Consider the following 18,560-nt stretch of genomic DNA (forward strand, 5'->3'; position numbering starts at 1 on the left):
AAAAGTGTGTTTTTCTGTGAAATCTGTCCCTGAGGATCAGTATGGGTAAACAACTCAGAGACACTCTGCTTAAAGTTGATTCTGCCGTTATACTGTTTGTGTGTGGCTGCAATGGGAGCAAATTCACAGTGTGAGCATCTAGTGGCGTTCTTATTAAGGTCCAAAGTAGAGCAGTTAGACCACGGCATACTACGGTACTCTAATAGTTGATTTGATAAATAGTAGAGCTTATGACTAGTAATTGGACAGGTGTTCGTAGCCCCTGGTACCGGGCGGGCACGGATGAGCGTGGACGGACGCAGACAGGCTTGCCTTTGGTGGGCCATCGACGTACCATAGGCGCGCCCACTGCGCGCGTCCGCTGCACGTCCGTTCACTGCCCATTAAATAGGACGGCGTGCAGCCACTAGAGCGCGGACAGAAAAAGGCACGTGGCACAACAAAATGGCCGTCAGGGAAAATAACCACGTCTGGGTATCAGTGCGGAGAAAAACTGAGTTTAACACACTCAGAAGCAAGTACAGTAAGCATACACAGAAGCTAAAAACACCATAACAATGATTAAAAATAGTGAGTACAAGTTCATAAGTGCAAATTAGCAAATGAGCTAAAGAGCGAGTTAAAGTAAAAACCTGTCAGGCGCTGCGCGTCCGTTCACTGCCCATTAAATAGGATCCAATCTAATGATCACACCTAGCTATTATTAACTACTACTAACCACACAGAGAAACTGGAGTAAATGCATAGAATGATTTCCTTGACAGCACAAGACTAATCCCAGTAACCAACAATAACTAAAAACCACCAGAATAACAACTAGCTTTGGGTCTCTAGAGCAGCATGCTGCAAGGGCTGGACTGGGAAACAAAGTGCAGCCTGGCAAAAAAGGTCAAACCAGCCCATGTTTGCCTCGCACTAGCCTCTCTCAATCCATTCATTCTCTGTCTCTCCTACACTTCTCTTTCTTCTCCCTATTTGATCCCATTTTCTCTCCCCCTTCCTCCCTCTCTTTCTCGCTCAATCACATGAAACCTCCACTTGCCTGGACAGGCTTTTAAAACCTGGCATCCGAGGGCTCCAGCCCACCGGGGAAATGCCTGGTGGAATAAAAGGCATGTCCAGTCCATCATGCTGCCTGGTATGAAGCGCTAGTAAGCGCTATATAAACACAAATACAGTACAATACAATACAACTCAGATGAGAAATAGGCAAATTAAGCACAAGTAGCAGTTTCTAACCTAAGGTTGTTAGTGATGGGGCATTGATGACGCGCAAACCAATTACTATCACTCTTGAGCTGAGAACACCTCTTTTTAAAGGGAACTGAGCACTCGGGGACCCCTTGGCAGAATTAATCTCACCTTGAATGGGGGTGATAGGTACATGTCTGTTGATGCAATCCCTGGACTTTAGGCAAGAGCACATTGTCTATGTACAGGGGAAGGATGCTGACCACCTCCACAGCCAGAAGACCTCACACAGAATTACGTTCAGTTAACCTGCTCCTCTCTGGTAAGGCTAACCAAGGACAAAACATGTTCTGGGTTGCTTATTTTCCCATTCTGGGGAAACTTGGCTTAGCTGTTCGAGCCGCTCTGGATTCAATAGGATTGGTTCCAGTCTGTTGAGGCATGCTGAGCAAAAAATGAGTAGTACCAGTATCATTTCATCAGCAATCTCTCTCCAGTTGGGTGCGTTACACACTTGGGGAAGCGAGTACCCAGGTGTGGAACCAGATGATAATGCTACCCACCAAGCTGTCCCAGTGGAGATGATATACACTGCTGCATGCTTTTGACGGTTGAGGATTTCCGTAATATCTCTTGTGAGACTCTGGCAGTGAGGCTGTTGCGGTTAATTCTTCTTTGATTATATGGCAAACAAGCATTGGCAAAGCAAACTTGTCTTGCCTTTTGCCTTTATCAGCGAAGACCTGTTGGCTTTGCCAGTGTTTTTTGCCGGTGCTGTTCAGTATCTGCAAAAATTGATGTTTTTTGCAGATGAGAAAAAATTGTGCAATGAAGTGTACACATGCATGCCTCACCACATAGGGGCATGTATATCTCATGTTGCTATGGCTGCCCATTATGATGACGTATATGCACACAGGTATCACCATTTGGCGTGTTCGACATTTATTGTGTATTTTACATTCCAAGATGCTCATCTTGGAGAGATAAATTGAAAAAAAAATATAATTTCTGCATTTTAAGAAACGATTGACCTGGGTCAGGCACTCCAAATGAAAGGGTGGGATAAGGAGAGGTGGGTGAGCAATGAGGGAGGGTGCAGGGACTACCTACAACTAAATGCTGCTGAATGGTGAGAGCATAGGAGGATTAATGGAGAAACTAGAATGAGTTCATAAAAAAGCTGAGCATCAGTTGGGAAAGCAACGGACACGCTTGGGGAAGGGATGTGAGGAAGGTAGCAGTACACAGGGTAGAGAGCAAGAAAACACAGGCCCTAGAGTGCTAAAAGAAAAAGAAAAAAGTGGTTGCCTGTATGTGAGCAGTGGAAAGATACAAGTCTACTAACAAAACAATGGTAAAGAAGCTATGCTCCAGGGGAGGGACAAACACAACAAGAGGAAGGAAAACCATTAAATAATAAGTAAGCAAATAGGATTGACAAGAAAGATAACCAATGATATGCAATGGGATGAACCAAGGCTCACTTCAAGGATTGGTATTGTCCACAGTAGGTCTTTTGAGAACAGACAGGAAACGCTGTCTGTAAGGCGAGACCTAAAAATTAGTTGTCTGTAAATCTGTACAGTCTCCCGACTCATACGTCCACCAGTATATTTATACACTTGGAAAGTAAGTAAGCTTGTCTGTGATCACTGACCGTGCACTTGGTCATCAGTCACTTCTGTTTGTGCACTTCATTGTTTCACAGTGTTTGTTGCTCAAGTGCTGCCGTTAATTGTGCTTTGTGTGTTTACCTCATGTCTAGGTAGTCAATATTTTACTAGCCTGCCCAGGTGGTGAGATTCTTGGTGTCTCTTGCGTCTGTCAGAAGTGTGTATCTAACTTGTGGCTTACAATGGGCCTCCCTCCAAAGTCTCAGCCATGTTCTTCTCTCCTTGCAGACAGACACCAGGACTCGCGCAGTGGAGGTGCGCAGCTGTGTGCAGCACGCAGCGCGCTGCAAGAGACAGGTGAGAGTGGAGTGTCTGTGGAGGATGGACCCGACCGGCACCGACTTTCAGCGAGGAAGCAAGTTCTACAACCTCAGTGTCATACAGACCAGCCCCAGGCTACGGGGTGAGAGGTGAGTGTGCTACACACCTGGGGTGTGAGGAGGGTGTGTTTTATACAACCGGTGTGTGAGGAGATAGATGAGGGCGTTAGCATGGGTCTGCAAGAGGAGGTGTTTTTCATACATCCGATGTGTGAGAAGATAGGTGAGGTTCTTATATCGGTTTGCAAGAGGAAATGTGTGTTGTGTACCCATCGTTGTGGGGAGAGGTGAGGGCATACCAGCAGTCTGCGAGAGGAGATATGTAATATACTCCTGGGCTTGAGGTGAGGTGTGAGTGTTATATATGCCAGTTCAAGCTGCTTACCCATGCACACAAGGCTCTACACAACTAAGGACCTGCCTATATTGACCACCAACTGAACTTCCACCAACCATCGTGAAGATAATGCTCCGCCTCCCTTTCACTTGCCCACACTCCCTGCATCCACTGAAGCAGAAGTGGAGGATACACCTTCCCCAACATTGAAGCAAAGACCTGGAACAGCCTCCCCATGCACCTGCGGACCATCACTTCACTTCTGGAACTCCCAATGGCCCTCAAGCCCTGGCAGTTCGAATGAGCCTCCGGGACCTGCAAGCGCCTGGATACCCTGTATGGTGATTAACCGCGCTTTATAAATCCTGATTGATTGCTTGATTGTTTGACAGCGATGTGCGAGAGATGTGTGTATACAACTGGTGCTTGAGATGAAGGATGAGGGTGTTACAGCAGTGTGGGAGATGAGTTGTGTGATCAAGGCCGGCTTTGTAACTGGTGGGGCTCAGTGCGACAATCTTTTTTGGCGCCCCTCTTCTCCCACCCATGACCTCCTCCTCGGCTCCCCTCACGAACACTGGGTAAAAGTGCCCCTCATCTCTCCATAGCTCCTCTCTCACACACATTTTAAAGCACTGGTAAAGGCTGTATTTACTAATAAGAATGTATACTTACCCAAACAAACCTTTTTAGCAACATTAGGAATAGAGAATAAAAGACTGGCGAAAAAAACATAACATCCTAGCCTATTTTATGCAGTTTACATGCAACTCTTTGCTGACAGTTTGTAACAGTCACTGTTCTATATTAGGGTTGTATCTTATAAACTGCAGTGACAAAAGGATCTTTGTGACAAAATCAGTAATTCACTCACCTATCCACATAAAATACATATTTGTTATCTGCACAGAACACGTTCATTGCAGCAGGCACATTCACCCTCTTTCACTATTTTATGGAGAGTCAGACCTGCCACTGGACAAAACTCGATCTCTGTCTCTCTCTGGTGGGAAAATTAATCACAAGAGTTACCTTGACATTTTTATTGCTACCTGAAAGCTGAAGGCGCAAGGAGCTCAGCTGCAGATGTTTTTTTAAATCGTATGTTATTACTAAACACAGGGCACCCCCTCCCAAGATCAGTGCACGATTTGTGGATGCACCAGTCACACTGCCCTAAAGCCGGCCCTGTGTGTGATATACACCCAGAGTTTGAGGAGAGGTGAGCATGCTACAGTGGTCTGTAAGAGGATGTGTGTGTTATACACCCTGTGTTTGAGGAGAGGTGAGAGTGTTACATCAGTCTGCGAGAAGAGATGTGTGGTATACAACTGGTGCATGAGAGAAAAGATGAGAGTGTTATAGTGGTGTTAGAGAGGAGTTGTGTGATATGCACACAGGGTTTGAGGAGAGGTGAGGGTGCTACAGCAGTCTGTGACAGGAGGTCTGTGTTATACACCCAAGGTGTTAGTGGGGAGGTGAGGGTGGTACAATGGTCTGCAAGAGGAGGTGCCTGTTATACAAATGGTGTGTGAGAGGATAGATGAGGGCACCAGTTGAAGAACATTAAAAAAAGAAAGAGAATTCTGATCCTGAGTGTAACGGATGTGGGGTAAGTGAGCGTGGGGCAGTGCTTAATTTGAGGTAGAGGTTTCCGGTGCTCGGCACCAGCCCTTGATAGTCAGCACCGCCTCTAGTGACAGTCTACCACATTGTGGCGTGGTCTGTTTAATTTTGAGATAAGCGCAACAACCATGTTTATTAAGTCAAAACGCATTGAAAATGAATAATATCAGCCTCTTACGCCATTATTATAACTTTGTGTGGCCTCAAATAGTGTGAATTGTCACACTTGTAGGAGTGTGATTGTTAGGTGGAATGTATGACGGTATTCCACATGCATTTATCAAGCATGTCTTGGGAACGCCGTCATTAGAACGAATGTGTCTTTAGCACGCATTCGTTCTGCACGCAAGTTGTTACAAAGACTTGCCTTGGGGGGTTTGCTGGATTTTTGAATAGTTTAATTTACTATTCCAACTACAGTCTGTGCAACAGCAGGGAAGGTACAGGACTTTAATTCCAACACCATTCCACCAATGCGCCCTCCTAAAGCAAGTCGTTGTAACGACTTGCGTGCAGAACGAATGCGTGCTAAAGACACGTTTGTTCTGTTGCCAGTGCTGTGAAGGCTTAGCGTGATTAAGGCTTCGTCCTAAAGGACGTTTCCCGGTTAGGTGTTATGTTGGTAGTGTTATTGGCAGGGTTGACAGGGGCAATGCGTGGGACAGGCAGCTGTGACCTCCCAAGAAGGGCCCTGGCACTTACATTTTTACAAATTAAGCACTGGTGTGAGGGCTGGGTCAAAAACATGGCTGGATATAGATAAAAAGAACAAAATATTCTGTAACTATTATCCTGGTCTTTCACCTTCAAATAGCTTAAAATAAACACAAACACATTACATGATATATAAATGCAAGTTAAACTAATATGTGAAAAATGCTCTCTTTTATGTTATAAAACCTCTGTTGGGTAATGCGTTGTATGTAATTGGAGGATCACAGAATTGAATCCCGCTTGGCCCATTGGGAAATAGTGACTTCAATATTTATTGTGCAATTAGGTCCCAGCCTGTGATAGAAAGCACTATGAATATGTAAGCCATTATTTTAAAACTGTATTGCACACAATATAACTTAGGCTGCTGCAAAATGTGCAAAAAGGTTGTGTTTAACATAAAACAAGTGTTTTCAAATTATATATTTTAGCAAACGTAACCAGACTTGTATCTAGTGCAAACATGTTTTATAAGTGTCTATTAATATATACAAAGCTTAGCTGGTAACAACCTTACATTACCTCTTAAAAAGAATGAAGCTTTATCACCATGAACCTTTAAGTGACTCCATCAATTAAAGCCAAAAGTTGCTCCCAAGCAGCCTTTACATCCCTGATGAACCAATTGCACACATTTACATTTCATTCAGGTAGCAGGCACCCTGGCAAGAAGGCTTTTTGTTCTTTAGCTCTTTTCCCTCCTTTGGCCTTTTGGCTTTACAGTCCAGGTGACCCCCTGCATTCCCTTCCAGCTGGAAGCACCTGAGTTCTTGCATTAACTGATCAGGGACAGTCCTTTGTAGCAAAAAGTATTGTAAGTGTTTTTGTAAAACTAGAAAAAGCGTGGGCATGTCCTTCCTCATGGACCCCACGCACTTCAACCTCGAGATCAGGATGTTATCATCAGTCTGTTACTGATGTTTGTTACACTCGGAGGTTGTGAGGAGAGGCGAGGGTGCTGCTAGAGCAGGGTAGGACTGGGAACCCAAAGCAGCCCAGGAAATTTTGGGGGGCTAGCCCCCTGCTTCTTTTGTTACTGGGGGCGGATACAGCAGCACCGCTCCAAAACTGGCCCCCAGTAACCAAAACGGCCCTCACCACTGCAAAATCGGTCCCCTCCCTTACAACCTCCCAGGGAAACACCCAATGCCTGCTACGACCAGTCCGGCCCAATGCAAGAGAAGGTGGGTGATATACAACTGAGGTCTGCGGAGAGGTGTGGATGATGCAACGGTGTTATTTGGGTCAGTGACATAGCAACTGTGCCCTATGGTCTTATGCAAGATTCATTGTTGAATAGTAAAAAGATACAGAGGTGCAGTGGGTCTCACTGCTCTGTGTCTTGGTGCCACTGCACTAAGAATAACCACAGCACTGATACATTTGTTGTAGGAGAGTCGAGGGTATGACAGCAGTATGGGAGCAGAGGTGTGTGTTGTGCAGCTGGGATGTGAGAAGTGTGTGAGGGTATCAGCAGCCTGGAAACACTAGTGACAATGTTAGCTTTACACACTGCATTCAAACAAATAGCACATGAAAAAATACAGTGGTGTCGCCGCACAATGAAAGTGTGTGTGTGGGGGGGCGGGTGACGGGGAGGGGACTAGGAATTTAGGATAAAAATAAATAATGAAACAAAACTTACCCGTCGCTGCGCCGATGCCGATGGCCGCCACAGTGCTTCACTCCTGGCAGTCACTGGGAAAGCACAGGCTCTCCTTCCAATCCAGACGCTGCTCTCATGCTATGAGAGCAGCTCCAGGATTGGTGTGAGCGGCCTGGTCTGCTGCTCAGAGAGTGCCTGGGAGCCTGTGACTTCACAGCTGGGTTGGAGAAATAGAAGTGCGCATGTCTGTTTGGCCAGCCTAAGACGGACGGCAAAACTGACATGCACACTTATAAGTGCCCACCACTTCTCCCTGTCTCTCCACCCCGCACGAACGCACGCATGCCTCACCCAGAGCCAGTCAGAAAAATAAAGTAGTATTTTTGGTTTTAATATCATTTTATTTTTCTGTGACTGACTCAATTTGGGAGATGCTCCTCGTCATTATGGAGGAGCCGCCCCTGAATAAATAACACCTGTTTTGGTACATCTTTAGACTCCGGCTTTACCTTGCTTTGTGCAACGCGCTGAAATTAACGTGGGGGTAAAGATGTAAGGAATAGCATTGTGCGGGCCTGGGTACGTTCCACTTTTAATTGTACATAAACATTTGATCCTAATTGATTTCTACCTGCTTTCGTGTTTTTTAAAAACATTTTTCTCAAGTCACTGACACATCCTGTCTCACTTCTCCCAGACCCAGGGGATGGCAGTAACCTCCTGTGGGTCAGATGTCGTTCCAGGGGTTGACTCAGCGGGGGGTAGGGGGTCACTGGGGACTAAACTACCAGCGCGGTGGGTGCTTTTGTGATTCTCTTGTAGTGCCTTTGTTTCTTCATTTTGTCCTATACATTGGTTTTTAAAAAAACAAGAATGTTTTTAAAGAAATAATAATGAACATAATAAAAAACATAATCATAAAAAACTTGCGAGAACATCTTTAGCCTTTTCTTAGGGCAGATATCAGTTCCTGCAGAGATGAAAGTCTGAATCTGAAGCTATGCTGAAACCCACAGGTGAAATAAGCCAGACCTGTGTGCCTGTAAAACCACTGAAGCCCTTAGGCCAGTGCCAGTGAAAGATTTGAGTAAGTTCTTGGAGTACATTTTTAAATCTAGGCAGAGCTGACTCAGCCTTTCATCCTGTGAGTTTGATAAAACGACTGTTACTCAGTTGGGTAACGTTAATACCCATTATTAAGATGACAAATTAACACATTCCATCTGATGTATGTCATGATGCTATAGAAAACGTCTAGTTAAACTGAACAAAAAATGGCAAAGAAAACACATATTTTACAGATGAGCTGACTTTGTAGTCCTTCTTTGAACCGGGATTAGCTGTGTGTGTTGGGCCGGGGAGTGAGGAATCGGAATAAGGATGCTTTAAACTTTGTAAAGTGTCATATTTTAGTAAATACTCAGATCTAGAAGAGGGGCGTGGCCAGAAGCCTAATTGCAGACTCTAGTGGTCATTTGACCAAAGTGTATGTTTCAAGCAAATGACGTCTTCTCCCTCTCGGGCAAATCACTGGGAGGATTTACAACCTAACGCCCAGTATTACACATTTAATAAACAAGCATTGCCCAAGCCAAGCACAAACGCATACCAAGCGACACAATTGTAGGCTTCTGTGTCCTGCTGTTTGCCTTGGGGTGTGCCACTGGTGCTCCTAGACCCATGCACGCGCACACACACTCTTGTGAGCAAAAGCAACAACAGACATTTGGCTAAATTAGCAACATTTAAGCTTTAGATGTACCAACTCTACAAAGCTTAAAGTCACTTTCTTTTAAAATGCTGCCATTTTGAATCATTTACTGCCTCAGTTGCCAATTTACATGGTCTGCGATTGGTAAAATTACTTATAAATGTCCTTTTCACATTTTGTATTTGAAAATATCCAGAGCATATGAAACAGCGCACGTCCAGTAGCACTCATTGTTAAGTGCACCACAAATAGGTGCATTTGACGTGATAAACTATGATTGATGTAAACCTAAGTACAAAGGCTAACGCAGTTAGAGATCAGATGCACACAATTTGCGTTACTTAATTGTTTTTTTGTGCATGGTCGATATGATTTAATTTTTATAAAGGCATTGTTAGGAAAATGTGTTTACCTCGCTTTTTGACCTCTGTTATTGAGACCTCTGCTTTGTGGTTAGCCTCAGTAATGGAGTACCACATACTGCTAGCTGTGCTTCAATTAATTAATGGGCTTCAATCTGTGACACTCATCTTTTTATGGTCTGGCTTGACAGTGCAGCTGTGCCAGATAATTATGTGAGTACCATTGAGTGGAGATTTGGCTCCGACCACATGTTAGGAGTGCTTGTTTTGATTGGGCACACGTGTGCTGCCACAAAAAAATGCTTGCCCTCCACCAGCTGTGATCATTTTGTTTCTTTATCCAGCTGGCTGAGCTTGAGCTTTCAGGGGCACACACGACATTGTAATGCTGTGAAATTGTCTGAAATAACTAGATAATTTATGGTGTTTGTCTCTCTCTGACAGAAGCACAGATGAGAGGAGGGCACTCTTTGACCTACATGGGGGCATATCAGCAACAGCCGGCGATAATTATCGCTAAGCGCACTTAGCGCTAGGATAATTATCGCCGGCTTGCGTGGATTTTTATCGCTGAGATAGCGCGTTATTAGCAACGCTTATCTCAAAAGCGATAAAAATCCTAGCGCTAACTGCCTAACGTGAGATTATCGCTGGAAACCCAGCGATAATCTCACGAAATGTGGCGTTAGCTTGTTGATAGGGACTCACAAACTTAGCCATGATATCCACCTTCCATAGGATATCATGGCTAAGTCAGTCCTGAAGCAGGCGTAAGGAAAGTAGCGATAACAGGGGTTATCGCTACTTTTCCTGCCGCTATGCTTTGTAGCGTGGGACTTGATGATAGGAGAAATGTCGCTTAGCACATTTCTCCTGTCATGTCAGGTCAGGAACGCCCACTTTGCATCTCATTAGAGATGCCAAGCTGGGCGTTAAGAATAGGTGCGCTAATGCAAGGTTTCACGCGTTAGCGTGACCTTGCTAATTAGGCAATCAAATTATCGCTGCTTTTCGGCCGAAAACGGCCGCAAAATCGGCGATAATTTACAATCGCCACCTTGTAAGTATGCCCCATGGATTTTTAGGTCTGGCATGACCTTTTAACCTACACCAATATTATCCTACAGTTCTTTGCTTCCACACAAATACATATGTTATTTACTTGTAATGCTTCACATTAGCAAGCAACATTCCTTTAAAGCCGGACCTATTAGCATTGCAAAATGCTTCCTAAGTAAGGCCAGCTGCCTGTGAACTGATAGGGTCTACGTAGACTGGCAGGTGGGGCATGTATGAAGAGTGTATGTGCAATGTAGTAGTCTGCCTATGTTATGATGACCATGGATTAGATCTGTAGTGCTTTACTGTATGGTGACAGAAATCCGTTTTGGATGGATCCCTTGCGTGTGTACGGTACAAAACATAGAAGCTAAAGAGAGCCTGCAAGACAGGGATGTAGAATTTAGGCACACAACACACGAAAAGTATTTTTTTGAGGTCTGGTGGTTCATTGTTTTTCACTTTATGACCCAAGTTCCATAATTTTAACCATAGCAGAGGTACTCGGTAATAAAGTAGGTTTCGAGTATACCCCATGGTATTTTTAATGGGAAACATCGTTTACATCGCATTCAGTACAACGCGATGCTGTTACATCGCGGTCGTTACAACGAACGCATGTAACCACGCGATGCCATTACAACGCAAGTCTTTACATCGACTTGCGCTAGATGGCGTGCTAACATTACAAATAGTGTAGTTTACTATCCCAACACCTTCCCTACTGTTAAGTGGACTGGAGTTGGAATAGTACATTACGCTTTTCTAATGTTAGTACGCCATCTAGCGCAAGTCGATGTAAAGACTTGCGTTGTAATGGCTTCGCGTGGTTACATGCGTTCGTTGTAACGACCGCGATGTAACTGCACGCGTTGTAATGACTCGCGTTGTTACGTCATACATCCATTTTTAATAGCTTGCTTTCCTGCCAAATCACCAGGCTTCAAGACATTAACCTGGCAATAGATCTCTAAGAACTCCCAAGGTCAAGAGTGGCTTCACTCGTTTGAGTCCGCTGGAGTAGCATTGCTCCTACTCCAGTGTGAGAGGCCGTCACATGAAGAAGCATGTCTTGCTAAGTTAAGGGTGAGACAACCTCTCTAAAATCTTTTGATGACCCTCTCCAAAAGAAGTTTGAACTACAAATGGATAGCAGTGACTTTATTAACCTCAAGTAGTTCAGTGTGTTGTAGGTGTTTATAGGGTGATATACTTGAGGTTGTACCTCCTACTCTCTGTTTGGGAAGATGCAGAATTTAGGGACATTGCTAATATTATGAAAAGTGCATCAAAGCCACTAGGTCTTGTTATTAATAATGTATGGCAAACATGGTTATTGGATAACGTGACTCAAGTATTGCCAAAGGCAGTAGGCCTTCTTTATTGATTATGTGATAAATTGTCAGTATCTGAAGGCTTACAATTTAATTCTTTATCTGCAAGAGCTTTATCTAGTTCTGAGTTTCCACCCCATATCAACCTCATGGGGGTGCCTTGGACTGCTCTGACATCTGCACCTTGAAAGCCAAGTAGTGAAAGGGTGGGCTTGGTTTTTAGTTTGGGTTGTCAATTCTACGGGGACTGTGGACGCAATAGCACAGGGACTGCTGGACGCAACAGCACGTGGACTGCTGGACGCCATTGGTAAATGACCTCAATTCATACAATTGAGGTCCATTAGATCCTGGACGCCCATGCCCAAGAAAAAGTCTGTACAGGCATTTATTATCTTGTAAATATATACATATAGTAAATGAGCCGTTTATATAAGCATGTACGTTATTGTATAATCATCGTACTCACATATCTAATGTACAAAACATTTGTTTACCAACTGTGCCTGTAGATTATTCCCAAATCATATGAGCATGAATAATATGAAATGGTTGTGACATCACGTTTTTAATAAAGTGCCTTTATTGGGCATGGCCAATGCTAATTAACTCTCCACCATTTTGTAGGCCTTGTTCTCTGCTTTCAGTATTCAAGAGGGGCCATCTTGCATATCTGGCACTGGTTGGTTTTACTGATTTTAATGAGTTGCGAAGCTTCACTGCTCAAAATTTCAGGTCACTTTAAAACTATGAGTAGCTACGCAAAATGTAAAGCTGTTTGTCACAAAAAAAAGTCCCTCAGGGTAACTGGAAAACTAGCGCTATTCCACTGTTATCTGTCGTGCCCCCTGCTACGAAATGAGAGCTATTACCTGCACGTGTAGAACCTGCCCAGAGAGTTTCCTGCTGCACCACCCAACCTGCAAAGTTGCTAAGTGGAGCCTCACCACACACTGCTCACTCCAAACTGAAAAACCTTTCCTGACAAGTCCACCTGGCTCACGTTCCCCGACACTATCTTGTTCAGTGGGTGGTTGTGGCCTTCTCCTTATGGTTTCCTCCTCCTGAGTGTATAACCAGCGGGGTGCGAGAGGCGGTCTTATTTAGAAAAACGTACATGTTGGTGCTACAAAACGAGAGACAAATGTATTAACATACAAGGAAATAACATGGGGGCGTCATTGTGTTATTGTCACGACCGCCTTCGTTCCTGGGGCTTCGATTGAGGCACAGGGTTCCACCTCCCGACGTTTCCGGCTCTGATTATAAATACACAGAGTACCAGAACAATCAGGCGAGGGACAGGGATGAAGACCTGAGAGGATAGGTAAGAAATCAAGTAAAACGGAAAACAACTGAAGAGTTAAACACAATAACAGCCTACTCTCATAAGGTCTTACTAAAAGTATTGTCACCTCACACACTCTGTTTCACTCACAGCGATCACTCACCCTGAGAGGACACACCCTCTCCAAAGTCCAAACTAACTTCCTTGTCCACAGGGTTTCGGGTGCCCTCTTTTCCTAAGTACTAACCCACCTCCCTCCGTGCATCGGGAAGATCCCTTCCCTGTAGTTCCCAAACAATAGTCTTTCACCGAGTTCCAGGGAGCCTCTTTGCCCAAAGTCTCGTATTAACTTGTCATACAGCTTATAGCATAGTCCCCCTCAAACGAATGCGAAAACGTCTTGCGAGTAGCGCTACTTGCCAGAGGTCGCGTAGTCTCTCGCTCTCTCTCCGAAACCTGTGAGAGTCCGGTGCTCTTCGAACGCGGCGACGCTTCCCTCAGCGTCCCGCTGGGAGAGTTCCTTGATTGCGAACCCCAACGCTCCTTCTCGGGAGTCAGGTGCTCTTCGAACGCGGCGACGCTTCCCTCAGCGCCCCACTGGGAGAGTTCCTTGATTGCGAACCCAACACTCCTTCTCGGGAGTCAGGTGGCGGTGTTTGCAGCACGACCCAGATACCGCTCTCTTCCCGAAGCCTCAGACGCGGACTCCTGCGCCGTTTTGTCTCGGTAACTGGTATCCTCCAATGTGCTTCTCAATTCAGTATTACGCGCCGTGATTGGCCCCCGCGACGCGTATTTCAATGGTTTCCGCCCCGCCTCCATACCGCCGCGGATTCTGGGCCTCGTAGTTCTTTCCTGGCGGAGCGTGCGGTAGGCGCTCTGGATCAGCGCCTGACAGTTATGCTTTGGACTGGAGATTAGAAGTGTGTATGTAAAGTAAGCTAAGGACTGTTGGAGGCAAGGCAAAGGTGTTGTAACAGACCTGCAAGGTCATTTAGTCTCCCTTTTCACTTCTCTGCACGCTGAGGGGCCTATCTCTTTGTTAATCCTACTGTGTTTATCTGACAATTTTGTTTAATGTTTCTCCCTCCAGTAGGATGAATTGTTTATTTGTTATCACTCCTGTGGTTGTGGGGTTTTTGATTTCCCCTGATACTCCTTCCAATCGATGAAGAGTGGCTAATTCCTTTCTGTCCCAGCAGGGTGACTGATTGCTGTGCTCAGTAGGGAAAAGAGGTATCAACCTCCAGGGTTAACAAGGAGTATTGATACCCCTGCCCTTGGAGGGTAATATCTCTTGTCCTTACAGGGTGATTGATTTGTTTGTTATTCCCTCATATTTATATAGGGAGATTGATTTATGTGTTATCCCCACATTTCCCTGCAGAAGTACTGTCTCCTGTGTTGTCCCCTCCTATCTATGCAGGGTGATTGATTAATTGATTCCTGTGTTACCTCCTCCTGCACCTACAAAGTGCTAAATTCATGTGTTAACCTCTTATCCCTGCAGGACGGTCAATTTATCTGTTATCTTTCCTGTCCCTAATGGGTCATTGATTTCTCTAGGTACCTACACCTTCCTCTGCAAGGTGATTGATTCCTCTGTTACCTTTACTTGTCTCCTCTGGGAGATTCTCCTGTCCCTGTTGGGTGATTGATTCCTGTATTACTCCTCTTGTCCCTGCAGGGTGATGTTTTTCACTAGTGTTCCCATTCTGACCCTGTAGGGTGATTGATTCCGGTGTTATTCTTCCTTTCCTTACAGAGTGATTGATTTCTCTGGATGCCCACTCAAGCATCTCTACTCCAGCCTGTTCCTACAGCGCTCCCATGCCGAGGCCTATGTTGGGCTGTTCCTGCCACGCGAACCAGTTGGAAACCCTGAGCTACTGCCACCACAAACACCCCAGCCTGGTAATAAGAGTGCAGACTTGAGAAGGGCACGGGACGGGGTAGCATTGTGGCTCACTTAGGGTATCTCTGGTCTCTCTGGTCTTAGAGAGAAAAAGAAAGAAGTGTTGTCCTCCTTTTCCACTGAGGAGGTGAATCTCCCTGCTAGCCCTGACCGACTTTAGCTTCTGTAACAAGAAACACAAAGGCCCTCATTTCAAGTGCAATGTAAATGCTGATTTAGTCGCTAATTGATGTTATATCTGGCTTAAGACATTCTGATTTGAGGAACTCAGAATGGGTGTGTATTTCCAGACCCGGTATATTCCGAAACATGTTATATCAGTATTTACTGCATGCAGCTTAATTAACCACCAACAATGCCGGGTCGCTTGGAATGAGGTTCAAAGAAAGAGCGTAACAGTTTTTACCCTCTCCACTGACTGAGTATTTGTACTCTTGTTAACCCCAAGGGAGTTGTTAGTCCCTTAATATTTTCAACAGAGAGGTAAAAAATGGTTTGTCAAACTTTCAGGGTGACATTATATTGTTGCAGTATGTCGATGACATACTAGTTTGCAGTCCTATAGAATAGCAGTGTAGGAAAGATACTACTAAAAGTGGGGGATAACCATAAAAGCAGATCCTACTTTCCTACAGTGGTTCTTCTACTATTGGCCCTGTCCTCTCACCAAGTTTGAGTCCAGTATCCCTCGTCGGAGCCGCAAGAACTGAACCCCTGTGCACCGTGTTGACTTGCAGTTGCAAAGGCTTGTTGGCTTCCTTCCGCCAAGATCTTCGGGCTCCAAGTAGCCCCCACCTCAAGCATCTCCTGTGACCAAGATCTTCATCCTCACTGCATCCATTGCATTGTGGGCTTGTATCTTGGTGAGCTGCTCAAGTTCCTCTCGCTACTGCAGTGCCTCCGGCCTGTGGGTCCTCTTGAGGATCATCTTTGAATTCTTTGGGCTATTGTGTGCATGGTGTATATCTCCTGCTAGGAGATACCTGAGTGTGTTAGTGAATTTATTATAATAGATACATATCTTTATAAATAAACTGTGTGGTTCTTTTTCTCTCAATCTATACCTATAAGATTACGTTCTGTTAAAACAAGCTGCTTTACACTTCTTCTGGACTAAGCCTGCTTTCCACAGCTACCACTTAGAGAGCTTTCTAAGATTGTCTAAAACCACTAAAATCACCATAAGGGTCGTCTGGATTGGTGCAAGGTGCCCACTTACATAAGTGTACACCGTATACCAAGCCAGCTTCTCACAACTATCAACAAAATAGACAATGCTACCTGGTATAGGATCCTCTGCTGCTTGACTAGATTCATTAGGAAGGTAATTTGCACAGTCATGCACATCATCCTCAGTGTCTAATATAGGATGAGCAAAGAACGTTGCAGGATTCACTGTATGACACTTCACAATCTTCAAAGATGGTAGTGACAGTATCACCTCATATCCTGACACTCTCGGTGTAGTCAGAGTAGTCAGCCTTCTGAATGATAGCAAACACTGCATGCTCTGCATAGAGGGGCAAAGGTGCCCCCATAACAATGTGGGTGCTCTTCTGCACTGCGAAGTCTGCAGGGGCTAAAGCTTGCTCGCATGGGAAATGTCCTCTCATCACTGAATCCAACAGCCCACTAAAATATGCAAAGGGTTTGTGTTCTAAAGGATATTTCTGCCTAAGGACAGCTGTCACAACGTGACCATTGCAATGACAAAATAGATAAAACTTCTTGGTGTAATCAGGAGTCGGCAATGCAGTCCATTCCGGGGGTTGTTGCACTACATCGCTATTGCGGGCCCGTCTCCCTGTGCGGAGGGTTGTTGAAACGGGGGGGGTGGAGGGGGAGGGACGATCCACATGTGGTACCAGGGCCAGGCCTGGCACCATGAGATACCACCCTGAGCCGACAGGCCCCCTGCAGCAGCGCACCCCCGCCCTCTTGCCCGATCCTGGCCCATGAAGGAGGAGCGGAAACGTCCTGAACACCGCCCCCCCACCCAGGTGCGTCTCAACCGCATTGGAGCCGGACTCTGGGCCAGGGGGGCAGCCTCCCCCCCCCCAAGCGATGCCCCCCCACCGGTCCCACATCTTGCCACCCCGGTGTGGACCCCTTCTCCGCGACAGATGCCAGTCCGGCAGTGTCGGGGCCGGTCCGTGCAGGTGGGGTGACGGAACGGGGGGCAGGGTATAGGGGATTTTGTGATCCCAGCCCTTCATCGCACGGGCAGCCCGATGTATAAGAACTGCCATGGACACCGTTAGACGTGCACCTGGCAGAGCTGCTAAGGCACGGTCCGCTTTCACTTTCGTCCGTCGTGAAAGCTTTCTTGTCTTTATGAGGCCATGTGTTTGAAACACATGCCCCCATAAAGATAAGAAACCTTTCACGGCAGAAGGAGACCAGACAAGCCCGTCCAAGTGGGCCGTCTCTAAAAGCCAAAAGCGAACGTCACAAGGAGCTCTTTTCCAATGGCTGGCCACCGTTTAGCATAAGCGGTGACGCCGGCCAATGGAAAAGAGGGGCGGGGCTTAAAGCCCTTTACTGAAACGACCCTAAAAACGTTAAATCTCGCCAGCGAGACTGCGCATGTGCGCAGCCCACGCAGCCAAGACCTAAAAAACACAGGAGCAGCCAAGAGCCTTCTTTACAAGTAACTAGGCTTGAACCTTGAGTCAAACTTGATCCAGCAGTGAACTGGGATGGGGGATTCGGGGCAAAAGAGGACGTAGTTGAGAGAAATGCTTTTCTAATGCTCTACGTGCGTCTTTCTTTCACACATCTCCAATACCAGTGTTGGACATTTCATTGTGCAGTGTTAGTCACTACTTTTTTGTGCCAGTGACACCACCCATGGGTCCTGATTAGAAATGTTGTTTGGAAGGATACTGCTGCGGGGATTTTGGAACTGCATATTTTAATAGTGCACTGTTTGCCAATGTAGGTCAGTAAAATTGGAAATCCTGAGACGATGTGCTTGTTTTCGGTTTACAGCAATAGTTGTTCTTTAGACAACCCCTTGCAAGGCAAACAGGTGTGTTGTGGTAGCAGCTGCTTTAAAATAACAGCTGTTTGAATTAAAAATACTTTTTTTTACAGTAGCTCAGGCCCGGTTCTAGTGGGTGGGCCGGGTGGGCCAGGCCCATGCCTGGCTCACCCAAGCATGAGCCTTGCCCCTTGCAGCAAATCTGCCACCGATGTACAACAATAAAAAATGTTCAGATAATTGGTGATTTATGATCCTGCTGGAGAGCAGTCATTTGTATGTTGGTAGTTTTTAAGAGCAGATAAACTGTTTTTATGTGCATAGCTCAGTGGATTACTGCCTTTGTCACAGAGATCCTTGTGTTACTTCAGTTCAGAAGTTACAATCCTAAAATAGGACAGTGACCTCTGAACTGTCATCAAAGAGCTGCATACAAAC

General features: G+C 45.6%; 1 protein-coding gene across 1 annotated transcript in view; it reads left to right on the plus strand.

Moving 5' to 3' along the window:
• LOC146832948 (uncharacterized) overlaps window positions 1-18,560 on the plus strand; it is a 209,177-nt gene that overhangs the window by 14,882 nt on the left and 175,735 nt on the right. Inside the window, exons 6-7 of the mRNA XM_085600029.1 lie at window positions 3,096-3,277; window positions 14,990-15,138. Coding sequence (XP_085456155.1) covers window positions 3,096-3,277; window positions 14,990-15,138 — 331 coding nt within the window. The remainder of the gene's footprint in view (window positions 1-3,095; window positions 3,278-14,989; window positions 15,139-18,560) is intronic.

Source organism: Triturus cristatus, chromosome 4_2 (assembly GCF_964204655.1).
Source record: "Triturus cristatus chromosome 4_2, aTriCri1.1, whole genome shotgun sequence".
Classification (NCBI taxonomy): Eukaryota; Metazoa; Chordata; class Amphibia; order Caudata; family Salamandridae; genus Triturus; species Triturus cristatus.